At 52.9% G+C, this 18,227-nt stretch overlaps 1 protein-coding gene across 5 annotated transcripts in view; it reads left to right on the top strand.

Annotated features, from left to right (window-relative positions):
* Positions 1-16,111, top strand: part of PMM2 (phosphomannomutase 2) — a 22,544-nt gene extending 6,433 nt beyond the window's left edge. Inside the window, exons 3-8 of one of the 5 annotated variants that reach the window (XM_035022243.1) lie at positions 1,415-1,491; positions 2,178-2,269; positions 4,706-4,805; positions 4,934-5,009; positions 6,134-6,249; positions 14,620-16,111. In XM_035022243.1, the coding sequence (XP_034878134.1) occupies positions 1,415-1,491; positions 2,178-2,269; positions 4,706-4,805; positions 4,934-5,009; positions 6,134-6,249; positions 14,620-14,721 (563 nt within the window). In that variant the 3' untranslated portion in view covers positions 14,722-16,111. The other 4 variants (XM_035022244.1, XM_035022245.1, XM_035022246.1 and 1 more) reach the window with 4 other exon arrangements.
* Positions 16,112-18,227: the final 2,116 nt, after the last annotated feature.

An 18,227-nucleotide genomic window follows, 5' to 3' on the forward strand; every position in this document is an offset into this window, starting at 1 on the left:
GGGCCTCCTGGGTGCCTGGCCTATAAGAACTAGAGGGTGGCGAGATGGATGAGTTGATCCTTCTTCTGGACACTGTTGACGTTTTGGGCCGGCTCATTCTCTGTTGTGGGGGGCTCTCTTGTACACACTGTAGGATGTTCAGCAGCACCTCTGGGGCCTCCACCCATGGGATGCCAGGAGTACCCCCATGCCCAGTGTGACAACCAAAACTGTCTCCAGACATTGCCAAGTATCCTCTGGGGGGCAGTATCACCCCCAGTAGATAACCAGTGTTTTAGCTGTAATATCTTACAGTCCAAATCAGCGTAAGCTGTATGTATTGGATTAGTTACTCTGAGCATAATCTTTGCATTCTCTTTAAAGCTCTCTGTTCTGCTTACACTTAATTTTCCCTGTAGATGCTCTACTTAGAAACACTAGAAACAACATAATGGGGCACATTAAGCCCCAGAAATCCTGTTACCCGGCCCTGATAGCCCTTTCTGCCTCTGGCCATATTTTTAACCACAGGCTCAGAGAGGTTTTATGTCAGTGTAGGGCACTGTCTAGATTTCAGAGTGTGAGTCAAAACAACAGACTCAAAACATTCATAAGCTAGAAGAAAGTTGAAGACCCAGCTGTATCAGAATCACCTGGGGAGCCTGTGAAAATACAGATGTGAGGGCCCCCCCAAAACACAGGGCACCTGGGAGTCTGCATTTTAACAAGCAACTAAAGTTTGAGAACCCAGTTAGATTTATGTGAGTGGTCTCCAAATTTGGCTGCATGTAAGAATCACCTAAAGACCTTTTAAAAAAAATTGGGTTTTTTTAAATTCTGATTTTTAGCCTGGCCCTGCATGTTCTGATTCAGAAAGCCTGAGAGCAGAGCCTGGGAATCTGCACATTTTCATCACTGCCCTGGGGATGCGGGTCCACAGGGAGGCTTGGGGGCTGTCCTTGGCTCCCGTCTTCCTCTCCAGGTAGAGGGGGCTGAAGGCAGAGACGTGAGAGGGCCCACCAGCAAGTCTCCCATCTCCAGCCTGGCCACCGTCTTGTACATTTGTAATTAGAGAGTCTTTTTTTTTTTTTTTATAGGTTTTATTTATTTGACAGAGAGGGACACAGTGAGAGAGGGAACACAAGCAGGCTTCCCGCTGAGCAGGGAGCCCGATGCGGAGCTCGATCCCAGGACCCTGGGATCAGGACCTGGGCCGAAGGCAGACGCTTAATGACTGAGCCACCCAGGCGCCCCCCCAAAGTCTTTTTTAGAAAAAGAATTTTTTTTTTTTAAGGAGCTTTTTTCCCCACCTGTTGAACCTGTTAAGACGAGATACCCTTTCACAGTCCTTATTGGAGTTCAGTTTTATTGACGGTATGTGTTAACGAGAAATAGAAACTCCAGCTTCAGTTCTTTTCTTTTATTTCGGTTGCAGTGGTTGAAAAATATGATTATGTGTTTCCTGAAAATGGCCTGGTTGCATACAAAGATGGGAAACTCTTGTGTAAACAGGTAGGTTCTTGAGTATCCAGACGACCATATACTGTTATTAAAATGGTTTCTAAAAAGGTATTTGACATTGGGTGCTTCTGGAGAGGTGTATCTGGGAGGTGAGGAGCAGGAGGAGTGAATCCCTACCCCACATTCTTTTCTACATCTTGAATGTTGAACCATGTGACTATCACATATTCCAAATTGTGAACTAAATTTTTATCATTGTTTTTTAAGGATACGTAATCTGATATTTCTATTATGCGAGCAGAGACTAGGATAGACTGCCTCTCTACAAGCATTTTTAAGAGGTACTGTGTAGCTCTTATTAGTAACAAGATCATTCCACTCAGACATAAGAAAAAGTCTGAGGGAAACGAATACACTTTTTGTCAGTGTCTCTAGATATTTTAATTGAATAAAAGCAGCACTAATAAACTCTTTGGGCCTTCCATGAAGCTTTCGAAAGATAATGAGTACAAAAGTCTTGAGTCATGGAGCAGGAAATGCTTTAACTAAAGCCCTTTGTGGTTTGCCTTATGTTTGCAAGCAGGGAAAGAAGGAAAAAAGTGGTGGGGCGTGTCACCCTGGCCGCCACATCAGCCCAGTGACCCCCGCCAGTAGTGGCTGAAGCTCTGGGTTTGCTGTAAAGTTATTTTGAAAATGCGTCCCCCAAATCAAGTAACCCCAGTATTTTCTTTATCTAGAGTATTCAAGGTCACCTGGGTGAGGCCCTAATCCAAGATTTAATCAACTACTGTCTGAGCTACATCGCAAAAATTAAACTCCCGAAGAAGAGGTGGGTTTGCTTTTAGCAAAGAGGCTGCGTGCCCTAGCATGGGGAGGAGTGGCATTGGCTGGGTTGGTGTTGATTCCAGTCCTGGGCTCTGTGCTTAGTTAGTAAGACATTGCTGGAAACCTTCTAGTGGAAGAATGAATCCATAAATGATGGCTTTGCCACATGATGGGAGTCAGAAACTAGACGCTTGCCGAGGCTGTGGGTCCGAGGAAAGGCCTGTAAAACCGCAGTGTGAGAAGAGCATCAGCCCCAGACCCGGGAGTCACCCTGGAGGCCCAGGCCACACTCCACGTGCAGCCTTGCTCGCTCGGCCCACGGTGTGACATAAAATCTGCATTAATTGCTGTCATTTGAAAGTCAGATTTCACGTTGTAAAATACCATCACTTCTGGCTTCTGTGGTCTCTGAAGACCTGTCATTTCAAATTTGCACAAGATCCCCCCCTGAATTCAGGCAGCAGAGCTGAGACCCACCTGGATCAGCATTTGCCCACACCTCTCATCAGTCTCACTGTGCGCCCCACACACAGGTTACATGGGCGCAGGAAGGCTTCAGATGAGTCCAGATCCTCAGGGAGGAGTTGAACACTTGATAAACTTCCTTAATCCTAGTTTTTGAGAACAGAAGCCTTTCTAAAATGCATCAGCCTCCCTCCCTTGGGAACGAGAGTAATATTATGTCCTTGAGTTGGGGAGAAATCATCGAGCCTCTCTTTCTGACAGTTTAGCACCGCAGTCCTAGGGTCACCCCTGGGAAGGGTCACCAGGGTCCTGTAGAAGGTATAGGGGACAGGGCTGGTCCATACCAGCTCCAGGACATCCCAGGTAGGGGACTCTTGAAAAAGCATCTTAGATGCACCTGTGTTGTATCATTTGCTTCTGTGCAAGTTGGGCACAGCCGGGGAGAGGATCCAGCGGTTGAGATTTTGCTGCTTTTACTTTACCTAACGAGTATTCATTGCTTCCCAGTTAACAAAAACTAGGACATTTGGTTTTCTCAGGACCCTTAGAGGTAACCACAATGACTACGTCAGCCCCTTTGTGAGGCTCCAGGAGGCACCCAGAGTCACACAGCCTCACAGGAGGCCGCGCTGGCCTTGAAGCAGGCCCTCAGCTCAACACTGGGCCAGGGTCCCTGGGATTTACAGGTGGCTGGTGGCTCGAGATCAGGACTGTGTGTGGAAGACAGAAAGGGCCGAGGGAAGAGGTTTGAGAGGCTCATAGGCATCAGCGTTTAGAACTAGAAGATACCTCTGGGTGCCTGGGTGGCTCAGTCGTTAAGCATCTGCCTTCGGCTCAGGTCATGATCCCAGGGTCCTGGGATCGAGCCCCATCCTGCTCAGCAGGAAGCCTGCTTCTCCCTCTCGCACTCCCCCTGCTTGTGTTCCCTCTCTCGCTGTGTCTCTCTCTGTTAAATAAATAAAATCTTAAAAAAAAAAAAAAAAAAACTAGAAGATACTTCTGAGCACACAGTCACAAAACACTTAAATTGCATTGTAAGGATAAATAGCTCACAGTTATTTGAGCTTTTAAGAAACTATTTTGAGATTCAAACTGGAAACACGAGGGGATATGGGTTTTTTTTTTTAACATCTTATTCAAAATAAGTAGTGTTGAGCTGTTCTCATTTTCTGTGATCAGATCAACCATTTAGTAGCGGCTGGCTGCAGTGTTTCCTCGGTAATGAGGGAGGAGGCTCGCCAAGCAGCCCTCCGAGCCTTTTCCCGTAGCTTTGTGTGGTCAGATCAGTGGGTTCAAGAGGTCACTAGCAAAGGGGTCAGGCGCATGAATTTTCAGACTCCTCAGGGAACTTGAGAGATGGTAATCATTTCCATAGCTCTTTTTTTTCTTTTATTTGACACAGAGAGAGAGAGAGCGAGCACAAGTAGGCAGAGAGGCAGGCAGAGGGAGGAGAAGCAGACTCCCCAGCTGAGCAGGGAGCCCAACGCAGGGCTCGATCCCAGTACCCCAGGATTATGACCTGAGCTAAAGGCAGATGCCCAACCGACTGAGCCCCCCAGGCGCCCATCATTGCTCTTTATTAATGATAAAATTCACTGTCCAACAGAAATAATGTGGGCCACGTGCAATTTTAAGTTTTCTGTAGCTGCATTAAAAAAAGAAAAAGGAACACCGAAATTAATTTTAATCGTGTTTTATTTAACTCATTATAGTCAAAATATAGTTATTTTAACACATAGTCAACGTAAAACATTTCGAATGAGGATGACATTCCTTCTTCATGCTACATCTTTGAAATCTAATCTCAGTTCAGATTAGCTGCATGTGGCCCGTGGCTGCCGTGTGGCTGAGCCCAGCCCTGTGAAATGTTGATCACACCAGCCCCTGCCTTCTGGAAATTTGAGCCTGTTTACCCATCTGTAACGTCGCCCACATAAATAATGTCTCTCTGGGGCCCGTCCCCTTTCCTCTCTAGGGGTACTTTCATTGAGTTCCGAAATGGGATGTTGAACGTGTCCCCGATTGGGAGAAGCTGCAGCCAAGAAGAACGCATTGAGTTTCACGAACTCGATAAAGTGAGCCCCTTGAACACAGCCTGGGTCTATGGAGATAAGATAAGATGTGCAGCCTGGCGGCCGGCGGCTGAAGGGTTTTTTCTGAACTGCCATGCACTAGATAATCGGTATCTTCTTGTTCTTCTCAGAAAGAAAATATCAGACAGAAGTTCGTAGCAGAACTGCAGAAAGAGTTTGCGGGAAAAGGCGTCACGTTCTCCATAGGTACCGTGCATTCAGGCGGGTTTCCTTCGGGCTTTGGTAATCGCTTGCCAGGGGGTTTGCCGGGGGCCGGTGAGCTCTTGAAATGGGACTGTGCCCGGTGTGGAGGTGGGCAAGAGGGGTTCAGGGGCAAGCACTCCTGTGTGGTCAGCCCTCATGGAGACTCACCCCAGCTGCTGGGTTTGGTTCTAAAGTCTCACCCGGCAGGATTCCTCCCCACACCTCTCCTGCTGGCCCAAAATAGCGCTCGGCCCAGTAGATTCTGGAATCTCATGCTGGGTGAGCAGCGGAGATCCTTAGCAGTCAGTTGGGTTGGTTTTACAAATCAAGAAACTGAGGCCCTGGAAGGAAAGGGGACTTGTCTGAGCCCACAGAGGTTGTATCTACAATGGCGGCCCGGCGTGCAAACGGTTCCGGTGTCCGACGGACTTCTTCCTGCGGCACTGGCATCTTGGCCTTGGTTTTTGGTAGAATATACTTGTCAGACACTTGAAGCGAACGCTGATGAGTGATTATGTAAAGCCCTCTTGTTTTACCACTTCCGCTAAGTGTACAGTTGTAGGAAAACCAGAATCGCAAAGGGATTATGTCTGATAGACAAACGGGTAGATGTTCAAGTGTTCTTGAACTGCAAGGTGAACGTCTCTCTGACAAAGCTTTCAAACGGTTTCATCGCTCCTGAAAGCTGCCTGCAAATCACCTTCCACATGCTTTTCCTTTTCCCTGCAAGATGAACTGCATGCAGCCTGCTTCTAGGCCTCGTCCCCTGAGAGCCAGAGCATGTTAAAGCTCGGGCCGGCCCAGCTGAATGAAGCTATTATCAGCTTTTCCACCAGTGCTTCATTTAGACCCATGCACTTGGCGCAGCACTGAACACAAATGCATTCCTTGTTCTGAGCTGGTGGTCTGTCTCGCTTTTCGATTTTAGGTGAAACAATGCTGGAAAAAGCAATGTCATATTAATTTCTAGAACTGGTCCCTAAAGTAGCATAAGTAGCGAACAAGGGTGTTAAAAATCAAAGACCTTGGCCCTCCACTTGCTGCGAGTAGGCCACATGTTCTTTTCAGCAAAGTGCTCTTCGCCTCCTTTCCACCTTTAGCTTTTGTGTCTTCCCCCCTCTCGGCAGGAGGCCAGATCAGCATTGATGTCTTTCCTGAGGGCTGGGACAAGAGGTATTGCCTGAGACATGTGGAAAATGACGGCTATAAGACCATCTATTTCTTCGGGGACAAAACCATGCCAGTAAGTACGGGAGCATTATTTTGGAGTTGGACTGTTCGGTTTGGGCTGGAAAAGGGGACATGGACACATGGGCCTTCCCCCCCCCCCACGCGGTACGCACTGGCCCAGCTCACACTGAGTGGGGGCTTCTGCAATTCAGCCTCCCTCCCTTTGCACTCCCACACCGGACGCCTCGGTGGAGGCAGAAATGGAGCTCTTTGGAGGCTCACTTTGCAGCCTTCCAGAACATCTGCCCCAGTGCTGTCCGATCCTTTGTGCACTTCCAAGCTCTTGGCCAGTTTTATGTCATTTTTCCACTGTGTTTTTCCCCCAGGGGCATTCATTGTGAGTTGGGCACGAGGCATCCTAAATGGTAGGAAGACAGGAAATCTCACTAGTCTGAAATTCAAGAGACTGTGCCCAGGGACTGTTTAGCAGTGGACATCACACACAGACGGTTTGGGGAGCTGTTCCCGTCGGAAGTCCCAGGTCCCGGACTGATTCTAAATCAGGGCTGAGAGCAGAGCTGTGTCAGACCAGCACCATTAGGAGGACTACAGAGAGGGATTTCCCCAGAGCCACTGTGGCAGCAGGATGGGGCTCTCCTTGGGAGAGGCGGGCCCCGAGAGGAGGTTCGGCACCAGCCACTCACTGCCCAGCCCTGGGCCTGTCTCCGGGCTCCTTTAAATTCCTGCTTCCCTTTACACACTGCCCAGTAACGGGATACCTTGCCATCAGAGGTCCTGGTTTGGGCTTTGTGGCCATCCTGCACCCAGCAGGTGTGTCCTGGATGCTGCACATTCAGAGTTTTCTTATCCCTCTGGTCTCTGGTCCACTGCAGAGTACTTGCCGCTCTGCTGAGGTTTCTGGGGTGGACCTACCTGCCTTTCAGCGAGGTCTCTGCATATGGTTTTCTAGCATGAAAGGGACTTCTGATCAGTAAAGGCTCGTGTCCATCTCTCTAAATGATGAAACCAGGACTTGGGCACCTGGGTGGCTCAGTCAGTAAAGCATCTGACTCTTGATTTCAGCTCAGGGCATGATCTCGGGGTCCTGGGGTCAAGCCCCACAATGGGCTCCCTGCTCAGCGGGCCGTCTGCTTGTCTCCCTCTTCCTCTGCCCTTCCCCGTGCTTGCGTTCTTTCTCTCTCTTAAATAAATTAATAAATCTTAAAAAAAAAAACAAAAACAGGACTCAGAAAGGGTAAGTGACTTATTCAGGGTCACACAGCTCACGCCAGAGCTGGTGGCACCAGAACAGACTACTTTGTCTTTAAGCACATAGGCTTTCCAGTCCAACGGACCATCCCTCCATCGTGGTGGGGAACATTCTCTTCCAGTTCCCAGACCACCTGGTACTGCTTTTCAGGAGGTGTGGCCTTTCGCCTCGTTCTTAATGATGGAGAGAAGCGGTTTACAACCGCGTCCATTTGTTGAAATTCTTCGGCTGCAGAAATACTTTGAATGCAAGCTTTGAAACAAGCCTCTGTCGGACTTGGATGTCTCTTGAGAAAGCAAGCTCACGCACTCACACGTGGGATCCCAGGGATGGCCAGGTGCCTCTGCAGCCCTTCCAGCCCCGTGCCAGCACTGGGCTGGGAAGAGAGCTGTTGAGACAGGCGAAGCCAGGTTCTTAGTGATGACACTCTTGCTGTGTGCACATAGCTGTCAGAAGCCTCAGCTGGGACTTTGCAGAATGGAATGCGGTTCTTGAGATAAGCAGAGAATGCCTGCTTTGGGGAATTCTCCATCTGGGAATTAGAGCGTTTTCTGGGCTGTTCAGCTGCTACAGGACCACACACTCATTCTGTTTGTTTGGTTTTTAGTTCTACCTACTTTTTTTTTAAAGTGGATACTAGTTACGGAGGTGTTTTTCCCGATTCTTAATGAACATAGTTCATCGTAGAGCATTGGAGAAAGTTGGAGGGAGAAAGTTTGTCATGTGTGGTCACGCCTCCCAGCCTTTTCTTTGTGGGCATATGCGACCCCTAAAGTGGACCCTGCATTCTCATTATTTGATTTTCTGCTTTGTTCTCAGTACGAATTTTATTTCCCCATGTTAGTGAATATTCTTCAAAAACAAGGTTTTCAGGGGCTGTATGACCCGTTTCCCCAGCAGAGGCCCTGGGACTGTGGTTGTTGACACCGTGGTGACAGTTCTCTGCCCTCTCTGACGCTGTCAGTCAGTGGTTTCCTGGAAATGGGAAGTGACAGTCCAGCCGTCTAAACCTTTAAACAGGCATAGAGCCTCCCAAACACTAGCTTTAAACTTCTCGTATTCAGTGATAGATTTTGAAAGCTGTTTCCTTTCTTTGCACCAAGGCAAATGTTCTTGCTGGTTTCCAGGGAAACAGCACTTGAGCTGAGAACTGTCAGTAAAAAGCCATTTCCCAGGCGTGCCTGGGTGGCTCACTCGGTTAAGGGTCTGGCTCTTGATCTCAACTCGGGTCTTGATCTCAGGGTCATGAGTTCGAGCCCCATGTTGTGCTCCATGTTGGGCGTGGAGCCTACTTAATTAAAAAAAAAAAAAGCCATTTCCCTGCCAAGCACCACAGGCTTAGAGGCCTGCCTGGCAGCCTCCTCAGCCCTAGCAGCCACGTCCATCTGGCGGGATCGGATGTTACACAGAGCCCCTCCCCCCTTCCCTGCTTGGAACACCCCCAGAGAGCAGGGTGAAGAAACTAGACGTTGGCCCTTGCTTTTCTAAATGCTTGTCAGTCCTGGAAAGCCCCACCCCCGCATTCCTGCCCATCAGCCACATCAACCAGGGTCTGTTAAAACGCAGCTCCAAGTGCAGCCTCGAGGCTCTGGGCCCAGCCTGGAGTGCCTTGGTTTGCTGCAGGGAAAGGGATGGCCAGGGCACAGAGAGGCACCCCACCCTGCTTTGCATGGCTTCGGGCAGGGGGGAGACTTAGGCAACTGACTCCACCACCACCACCCCCAGCCTTTCCATATTCCCAGGCTAGACAGCTTCCGCTGGTTTAATGCTTCCTGGCTTTAAGGCAGTTGGAACATGAAAACATTCTAACACGTCATGAACATCGACAGCTGATTGACTTTTTGACTCAGCAGATCCTTTTAGGTGATTGAGCTCTCTGGGGGGCACCCTGCCCTGCTGCGGGAGGGGACTGACCAAGTACACGGCGGCCCCGCAACACGGCGGAATGCCCCATGGCTGTACAAACCACTGATGCAGACCGATCTCTGGGATGTTTTATCAGGCGAGCCAAGTAAGGTGCAGAACAACAGAAGTAACATGCGCTACTTTTGTCTAAAGAAGCGGAAGTAGTGTCTCTTCACGTTGCTTGTAAGTGCATAAAGGGAATGTGAAGGGACACCCAAGAAAGCAGATGACAGACCTCCGGAGGGCCAGGGACAAGGATGGGAGAGACACTTAGCACTCTGTCCCTTTTTTAAATTTTGAACTCTGTGAATGTGCTATCTATTGAAAAATAAAGCTTTAAAATATCAAATTAAGAAAACTAAATTCTTTCGCTTCTAAAGCACTTCAGTCTCAGATCCTGAGCTGGGCACTTAGACGTTCTGTCCTCTGGTCCTTGGGCAGCCTGGCGGGGAGCATGGGACGGGCAGCAACAGGCTCCGTGTGGGGCGGGGCTCAGTGCAGGGTCAGAGACCGGGTGGCATCCAAAAGCCTCTCGTCATTCTCCCACATCGCCTCCAAACTGCTACTTAATCATGCAATACTTGGTTTTCCACAAATGTTAAAAAGGAAGATCTGTCTTTATTTTTTATTTTTATTTTTTTTAAGATTTTATTTATTTATTTGACAGAGATAGCAAGAGCAGGAACGCAAGCAGGGAGAGTGGGAGAGGGAAAAGCAGGCTTCCCGCCGAGCAGGGAGCCCAATGCGGGGCTCAATCCCAGGACGTCCTGGGATCATGACCTGAGCCTAAGGCAGACGCTTAACGACTGAACCACCCAGGCGTCCCAGGGAAGATCTGTCTTTAAAATAAGCTTCAAAGAGGTCCCCATCGGCCTGGTGGGAAGAGGCAGCTTTGAAACCCAGAAGACCCAAATCTGGCCCCTGCTGCCCACACGGTGACCACACACGTCTCTGTATCCGTGAGCCGCGGTGCCTGTCACCTCCGTGGGCACGCAGTTCCTCTGAAGCAGTGGGAGGAAAGGGAGGTTCTAGAGGGAGGGTGGCCCAGGAAAGGCAGCAGGACTTGCCTCTCCCAGCAGGGGAACCAGCCGGCTACCAAGTCTGCAGCTTTTAATAAAGTTTAAGAAAAGCTCATCCAGTATGAGAGATTGGAGGCCTACAGGGTGGGCGGTGTGTGTAAACCAACGAGCCTTGAGTTCCTGCTCAGGCTTTAGATGGAGTTGGCCTTTGGCCATGACCTGGGTGTCCTCGCCATGCCTGGCATCTCCTGCGCTCACTCTCAGGATGCCTGAGGGCCGATGAGGGCACAGAATGTGTCCTATGCGCAGACCTGCCCTACTACTCGTGTGTTTCAGTGCGAAATCTGAGACCCAGGTCTTAGGGGACTAGTGGCAGGGTTAGGTTAGCACGGAGAGGGGAGTCCCTTGCTCCCAGAGAGGCCCCCAGGAAAATTGCTGCTCCCCGAGATCTGACTGAAGGAGGTTGGACCGGGTTGGATATTCTCCACGCAGCTGAGGGGGTGCAGCCGGCTCCCTTGTGGGAGGACGGGAAGCAGGACACCGGACAGGGGTACCATGGGTACAGGTGCTTGTTGGGGTCCCTGCTGACCCGCCTTCCTTCTGTGGTCTTGTCGCGCCTGAGATCGGGGGAGGACTGGCTGGATAAGCCCTGAAGAAGGAGCAGCCCCTGCTCTAGCTCTTCTGTTCAGGGGGACCCCAGCTTCAGGCCCCTAGAGTGTGGCCGGCCCTCGGGGACTCCCCTGGTACGGTCACTGATGTCTATAAATCAGCATTTTCTGGATGCATGTCTGTGCCCAGGCCCCTCACACAGTGCTCAGCCCCATTTTTGTGAATGAGGGGATGTGCCGGAACCAGGAGCAGACCCAGAGGGTCACCCCGGGGCCATTAGCAGGACAGCAAGCCAGCTTGCTTTCCACCACACCCCAAGCTGGATAGTCATCAGATTGTAAGCCACTGGATCCCATCCTGGAGGTACGTTGGAATCACCTAATTGTTTTTAAAACATCATGACCATGGGGCCAGGCTTTTTTTTTCCTTTTAAGCGTAACAGTTGACTTCTTTCTAGGAAAAACCAGTACAGTTATCTAAGGGCATACGTTTTTATCAAATCTGTCTGAAAGTTGTGGCAGTTTTCATCCCCAGCTAATGATCACACGTTGAGAAACAGCTACATACCAGTCATGCAGCGCGCACTCAGATCCGTTTGGCTTCCCACACAGCGGCCCGCAGGCTGGGGACACTGGCCCTGGAAGTGCTGGTAAAGCTCCCGCAGTGACTGTCACCTCAGCCCAGCGAGCACGGCTGCCCCAGGGCTTTGAGGCCAGAGCCCTTTTCCCTTTGGCCTTTGTACCCTGATACCTAGAAATTTGATCAATCCCGTTACATTGCCAAGAGATTAATGTCCACGTGCAGCAGGAGTGGACTCCCAGCCGGAGGGGGTCTGCCTGAGCCCCAGATGGCTGGTCATAGCAGAGACCCTCTCGAGGTCTGGCGGCCTGCCCAGCAGGGCCCACCGGCCGGGGAACTTGATCTGTGTTCCCTTCCTCAGCTCCACCGTCAGGATCCTCAGGCTTCACCAGAAGCCCCCCATCAGCTCAGCAACAGCGTGTGCGGAAACACAGCCTGGTGGCAGGGAGACCGGACCCCACGCAGAACTGCCTTCTGGTTTTCTGTTGCACCCTCAGACTTGGGCCTTGTAGGGATTTAAATATTAATGGTCTGTTTGCACTGAGCTGCAGGCCTCTCCTCTGGGCCCTCAGGTAACACGATCTGGCATCCGTTGCTTCGGCTTTGTTCCCTTTGTCTTAATCTAGTGTGACCCGTGGTCCCTGTGCAAATCCAGTGTTTGGAATTTTCAGTTCTCTGAAGCCTAATTCTAGGGGAGGGCGCTCACACTAGCTCACTTTGTGCTTCTGCTTCTCCCGACCTCCCTCTGACTCTGCATGCGAGCCCTGTACAGCCCCAAGGAGCCACAGGGGAGGCCAGGTCCCCTGGCAGGAGAGGAAGTTAAAGTCTGAGGTTGGTGGTGGTGGTGGTTCCGAGACGCTCTTGCCAACTTTGCTGAGCCCAGACAGAGCCCAGAGAGCCGGCCCCGCATGGACCAGGTCTCCCGGGAGGGACAGGCTGGGTGGCTGCTTCGGACTCGTTCCCTGGGGAAGGGCGTCTGCCCTCCTACCCTGGCTGGCTGTGCAGCCTCCTAACTGCGGTGCTTCTGCTCGTCGTCCTCTTCCCCCACCTTTCCATCCTCCAGAAGGTGAATCTGATCGTGTCCCCAGGTGGCAGCTTTCCTGGTGGCTTCACATAATATCCCAAGTCCTTACCTCCCTGGCCTGGCGGGCTGCTGAGCTGCCTTCCCAGACACGGCTTGTCCCCTCACTTCCTCTGCTCACAGGTGCCTCCCTTGCCACCCCGGGTTCTCTTCCCCTGTTGTCTGCCCTGCGGAGTTGTTCACCTCCGTCTCCTGCCCTCTCCCCGCCCCTGACTCAAGCTGTGAAGGTGGTCCCTACCTTGGTTTGGTTTGCCCAGCAGGTAGTAGTAGGTGTTCCCCGGGCTGGTTGGGTTCATATGTGAATACAGACTCCTCCCTCCCTCCTGAGTGAGTGACAGGGAGTGAATGTGTCCCTGGTAGATGCTGGGTTTTTCTGGATAATGCACGAATCTTTTTTCTATGTTAGGTTCTCTGCATTAGTTTTTACCTCCCGTGCTATTCGCAAGAGGAATCCGACTTTAATTCTAAGAATTGCATGAACTGGTTTCACGTTTACTTGCTTAGGTAGCACATGGTGGGCGTGCCGCTCAGCGCTGACCCAGAGCCCCTTGACAGCACAGAAATCTGTGAGGCCAGGGCCGGACCCCAGCAGCTCCCCCAGTCAGTGCTGGGAAGGGACCTTCCCCGACATGGCTCCCAAGTTCGTGGCCCCCTAACCTGACTCCTACACCTGGCGCACTTTGGGCCCCGGCAGCAGCCCCTCCTAAAGTTTGGGGAGAGGTTATTCTCACAAAAATGAGAGCAGTAGGAATTACCGTGTCCATCAGTCCTTTATTTTTTTATTTTTTTTATTTTTTTAAAGATTTTATTTTATTTATTTGACAGAGAGAGACCAGCGAGAGAGGGAACACAAGCAGGGGGAGGGAGAGAGGGAGGAGCAGGCTCCCCGCTGAACAGGGAGCCCGACGCGGGGCTCGATCCCAGGACCCTGGGACCTTGACCTGAGCCAAAGGCAGACGCTTAACGACTGAGCCACCCAGGCGCCCCTCCATCAGTCCTTTAAAGGGATGTCAGATTTTTCCTGTAGAATCTTTACGATAAAAATCCATTTTTGCCTCTGCAGTCATTTTCATCGTATTAGAAACTAATTGATTTTTCCAAGGAAAACCTAGGGAATTGCAGGAGAAGCAAAGCAGGGGCTTTGCTGCAGCTCGGGTGTGGGCACGGCAGGAAGCCTGCTCCACTCACCCGAGACCAGGGGCGGGGTGGGGGTGCCGCACGGACCGGAGGACCCACAACCACGGGACCCCCGTGATGTGCTGGGGCCCGGCAGAAGCAGTCCTGCCCTCCACTCTTGGAAGTGGCCCAGGGGAAGTGCCGTGTGCACACACCTGGAGCCCCATGAGCTGAGGGGCGGGTGCTGACCTGGTGACGCCCACAGGGCTGCGGGCGGGGTGTGGCGTTACGGCTCCTCGGCGGTACAGGCCGGGTCCACAGCTGGGCCACCCGGCTCACACGCCAAACACACGGACTATTTAAATGTAAACGAATCAAAATCAAACAAACTCCATTCCTCTGTGGCCGTGGCCACATGCCACCAAGTGCTCATAGTCACCGGTGGCTGCTGTCAGCTCGGAGGCCGGCCTGTCAGCATCACCGCAAGGTCCAACGGCAGCGCCGCGGTGGGCTGTCAGCCCTGCCACACTGCCTGTGACAACAGCTTGGGCACGGTTAAAACACGGTGGCAGAGAGTGCCATCACCTGCCGCGCTTGCCGTATAGAAAAATAAGCCTCAGACAGATGTTCACAAGAGCGTCGTGATTTCTTTCATAGGCGTAATTACATTCCAAGCTAAATTGCAGTTCGAGGGAAGGTGATGAAGCCTTTCTCGGTAATGCCTGTGCTCGGGCTGCTACTCTCCCGGGGGGCTCAGGTGACCGGAGCCGGCCTCCCTGCTGGTAAAATCGCCAGTTCCTCAGCTCCCCGGCTGCCTGCGCCCAGGAGAAGCAAGGCGCCCACATCTCCTTCGTGTCTTTGCAGGGCGGGAATGACCACGAGATCTTCACCGACCCGAGGACCGTGGGCTACACGGTGACGGCCCCCGAGGACACCCGCAGGATCTGTGAGGAGCTGTTCTCCTAACGGCCCCTTTCCCAAAGGAGGGCAGGACATCCCGCTGACAGGCTGCAAGGGCCACTGGTGGCCACACTCAGGATCCCTCCCTCCCTCACACGCCAGGCTCTCCACACTGTCCTGTGGCCCCGACCACGACGTGGCCTCCACCCTCAGTGCCAGAAGCAGCCAGACTTGTCAAGAATGGCCTGAAGGAATACCTCCAACCCGATTTCATCCCCCACCCCCAAGTCTCAGACCCTCCGTACGTGCAATCACAGTACACACGGTTTTGAGGGGAACCTTCCCCATCATTCTAGAATGATACAGAACGAATGTGCCTGGACCCTCACTCCTCATGGGTCTTGTGAAAAAAGTAACCAGTATCAATGTTTGGACCCCCTGTGTCAGTACCGACGGGGGCATCAGGTGATGAGAAAGGACAAGATGTTTACAGCCATCCCTCCCCAAGACAGAAGTTCAACAGCGCCTCCGGAGGGGAAGCTCCTGCCTGAGTGGCAGCCTGGGGGGACTTTGAAAGCGAGGGCCCTGTGGCCGCCAGGCAGTACTGAGCTCAGCGGCGCATGGGACGCAGACGGGTGGCCGCCAAGTGACCACTGACCCCAACGAGTTTGCACCTTAGCTGGCCTGCAGCACGGCAGGCAAGCTCTGAATTCACTACACTTAGGAGAGCCCACTGCGCCTCCGCCCGTCAGGATGGGAGCAAGTGGGCCCCATCTGCCCTGCCCCTGGATGCTGGCACTGGCTGGCTCCCCGAGGGCCTCACTCCCCTCCACTTTCTCAGGGAACACGTGAGAGCCTGGATCGTTAACAGAAGAGGAGTGGCACGGCTGCTCTGCAGATCTTTTCGTGAAGCTGCAGGTCTGCCCGGCCTCACCCAGACCTGGACCTAAGGGGTGGGAGCCGTCCGGTGGTTGGGCCTGCGACCCCCACTCGTGCTTCGAGTTCTGCGAGGTCCTTGTGCCACTGGAAGGCAGCTCCAGGGTCCCGTGGGGGAGCGCTATCCAAGGAAACAGTTCACAGGTCACTTTTCAGAATCTGGACTCGTCAGGACCCACAAATCCTCAGTCCACTCCAGTCCACAGCACGGCCTCTGCTCAGGGCTGGCCGATCTGAACGGCGGTCTGCACCCCCCGCCGCCCCACCCCCACCCCACCAGGTGCTTTCATCTCAGCGTTCGCTAGGTCCTTCCAAGCCTCCCAGGACCCCCCCGGGCTGGTCTTAGCTTGAGGTCTGGTTGGGGGCAGTCTGCATGACCACACCCAGGGCTGACGTTGCTCCGTGGTTCCCAGGACACAGCCACCCAGGGGTACCTTTATTTGTTGGATTTTGCAAATGATACTGTAATGACCTTTCACAATGAAAAGCAGCAAATTAAAGTTGATTTTATTATTTCCCATTTCTCATTCTGAGGCCTTTCTCCTTCTTTGACGGTTACATGAATGGTGAAGTGAATGACCAGCCATGCTGTCTTCTCAGATTCTGGAAGATCGGCAGATCTGAAGGCCACTGCTTCGGACACTGGGGTTCCCGGGGTTTCTGCAGCGCCCAGAGTTTTGTGCTTCCCGGCTGGCACAGATCCTCGCCTTCCTGCCCACTGGGTAAGGATCCCCAAGTTTCCTTGTTAACAGCAAAGCAAGTCTTAACTCAAATTTGCCCTAACCTTTAGAACTGGAGACAGCCCTGCCTGGGCTGCCCTGGGCAGGTGCCCTGAGGCTGTGGGGCTGGGCCCCACCCCTCCCTGGGTTCCCACCGTGGCTGCCAGCCGGACACTCAGCGGCAGACCCCTGGGCCCCTTTCACCACCCCCGGGGCCTCCCTCTGTGCTGCCAGGACCTCCTCCCGCCTGCCCCGCCTTCCACAGGCACCTACACTTACCACAGGCATCTTCTGTCTTCGGGTCTTCCAGAACCCCCGGGGCTCCCCCAGCCAGGTGTGGCAGCCTCACCCACGCCGGCTCTGCTGCTGACCAGCGGCGTGACTCAGGACGGGTTCATCGCAGCCTGCTTGCTCCTCTGTTGGGTGGGGTACGGCCCTACCACACAGGAGCCCTAAACGAGCTACCTCCAGCCAGGCTACTATTAACTTCACGAGCCCCCGGGAAGCCTGTAAGACAGGCCCTGCCAGCCCTGCTGTCCCGGCACGGCTCAGTCAGCCCCCAGCTTTCCGGAACCGGCAGCACGCCGCCAGCACGGGAAACCTCAACACTGTAGCTAACTGTTGAGCAAGGGGGAAGCAGAGGTTGGCCCTGGAGTCAGCGGCCCCGTGGAGGGCACAGCGGGGGCTCCTGAGGGAGAAGCCCCCAGGAAGGCCCTCCTGTGCTTCAGTGAGGTGCTGCACTCCAACCCGAGGGAGGAGACGGGACAGGATCTACGGGACACTTGGCAAGATCTCTCAGCCAGTGGGCAGGGGGAGCGCCCCGACCGGGAAAATTTGGCAGATTTGTCGAGGTGGAAGTGGCCTTGAATCACTTCCTCTCCAAGGGCTGCTTCCTCTTCCCCCACTGCTCCTTGACCTTGACCCCATCAGGCCACTTGGGCTCCGTCCCACGGCCACCCCACCCTTCTCTCAGAGCTGGATTCCCGCACCACCTGCAGTTCTCCCACCTGCACAGTACTTGCTGAGTGCAGCACTTGGACAGATCTCCTTGTTTGGGACAAAACGCCTACTTTGGCTTCTCCCTAAACAGGTCCCTCGGCCTGGTTGTAATTGTTCCGAGTACACTTTGAAAATCAGTACTGCAGTAAAAATACTCATCTCTGCACCATCAAAAATGATCTACCCTCCCTCGGGAGACCCTGGCTGGGCAAGACCTTCCCAACCTGACCCGTAAATCCGACCCAGAGCATCCCTGCCTGTCAGCCCAGCCTCCCTGCTGTGCCCCTGGACACCCAGTCCCTGGGCCTTCACACCTCCCACCACCAAACTTCCCTCGGTCGGGCCTGCCCCTGCTCTCGCCGCTCACGCTCACACAGTAAAAGTTCAAGTGCATCCATGCGGCAAGTGGCATTTTGTTGTCCCGAAGCCTGACTCTACTGCTAAGCTGCCCAACGCTGGAGAAGGATTAAGGGAAAAGGGATGATCCCATTCTCTTATTCACCACCCCAAAAAACCAGCCTGTGAAGCAGAATGACACGGAGCATGACTGTGTCCACCCCGTTCGGGGGAGACGCCCTTACCTGCTGGCTCACAGGAGAGGCACCCGGCCTCCACCTTCAAAAACAACACAGAGCCTTGCACAAAACACACTTTATTGAGAGAGAGGCGGTTGGTGGGAGGAAAGATGTGGATGGAATCCTGGATGCTATTCCCAGCTCTGTCACCAATATCAAACGTGCTCCCAAAAGGAGCTCTGGAAGCGTGGCCTGTAGCTGACAAAGGCCTCCAAGGACCCAGCAGGAGGCAGGGGGCGCAGGAACCCTTCGCACGGCCCCACGGGCCAGGAAAAAAACAGACCAAATGCTCGCTTCACTGCGCTGTCTGCCGGCACGCACGCACACACACAGTCAACACACT

Source organism: Mirounga leonina, unplaced genomic scaffold, assembly GCF_011800145.1.
Source record: "Mirounga leonina isolate KUSES-001 unplaced genomic scaffold, KU_Mleo_1.0 Mir_175, whole genome shotgun sequence".
NCBI classification, from domain to species: Eukaryota; Metazoa; Chordata; class Mammalia; order Carnivora; family Phocidae; genus Mirounga; species Mirounga leonina.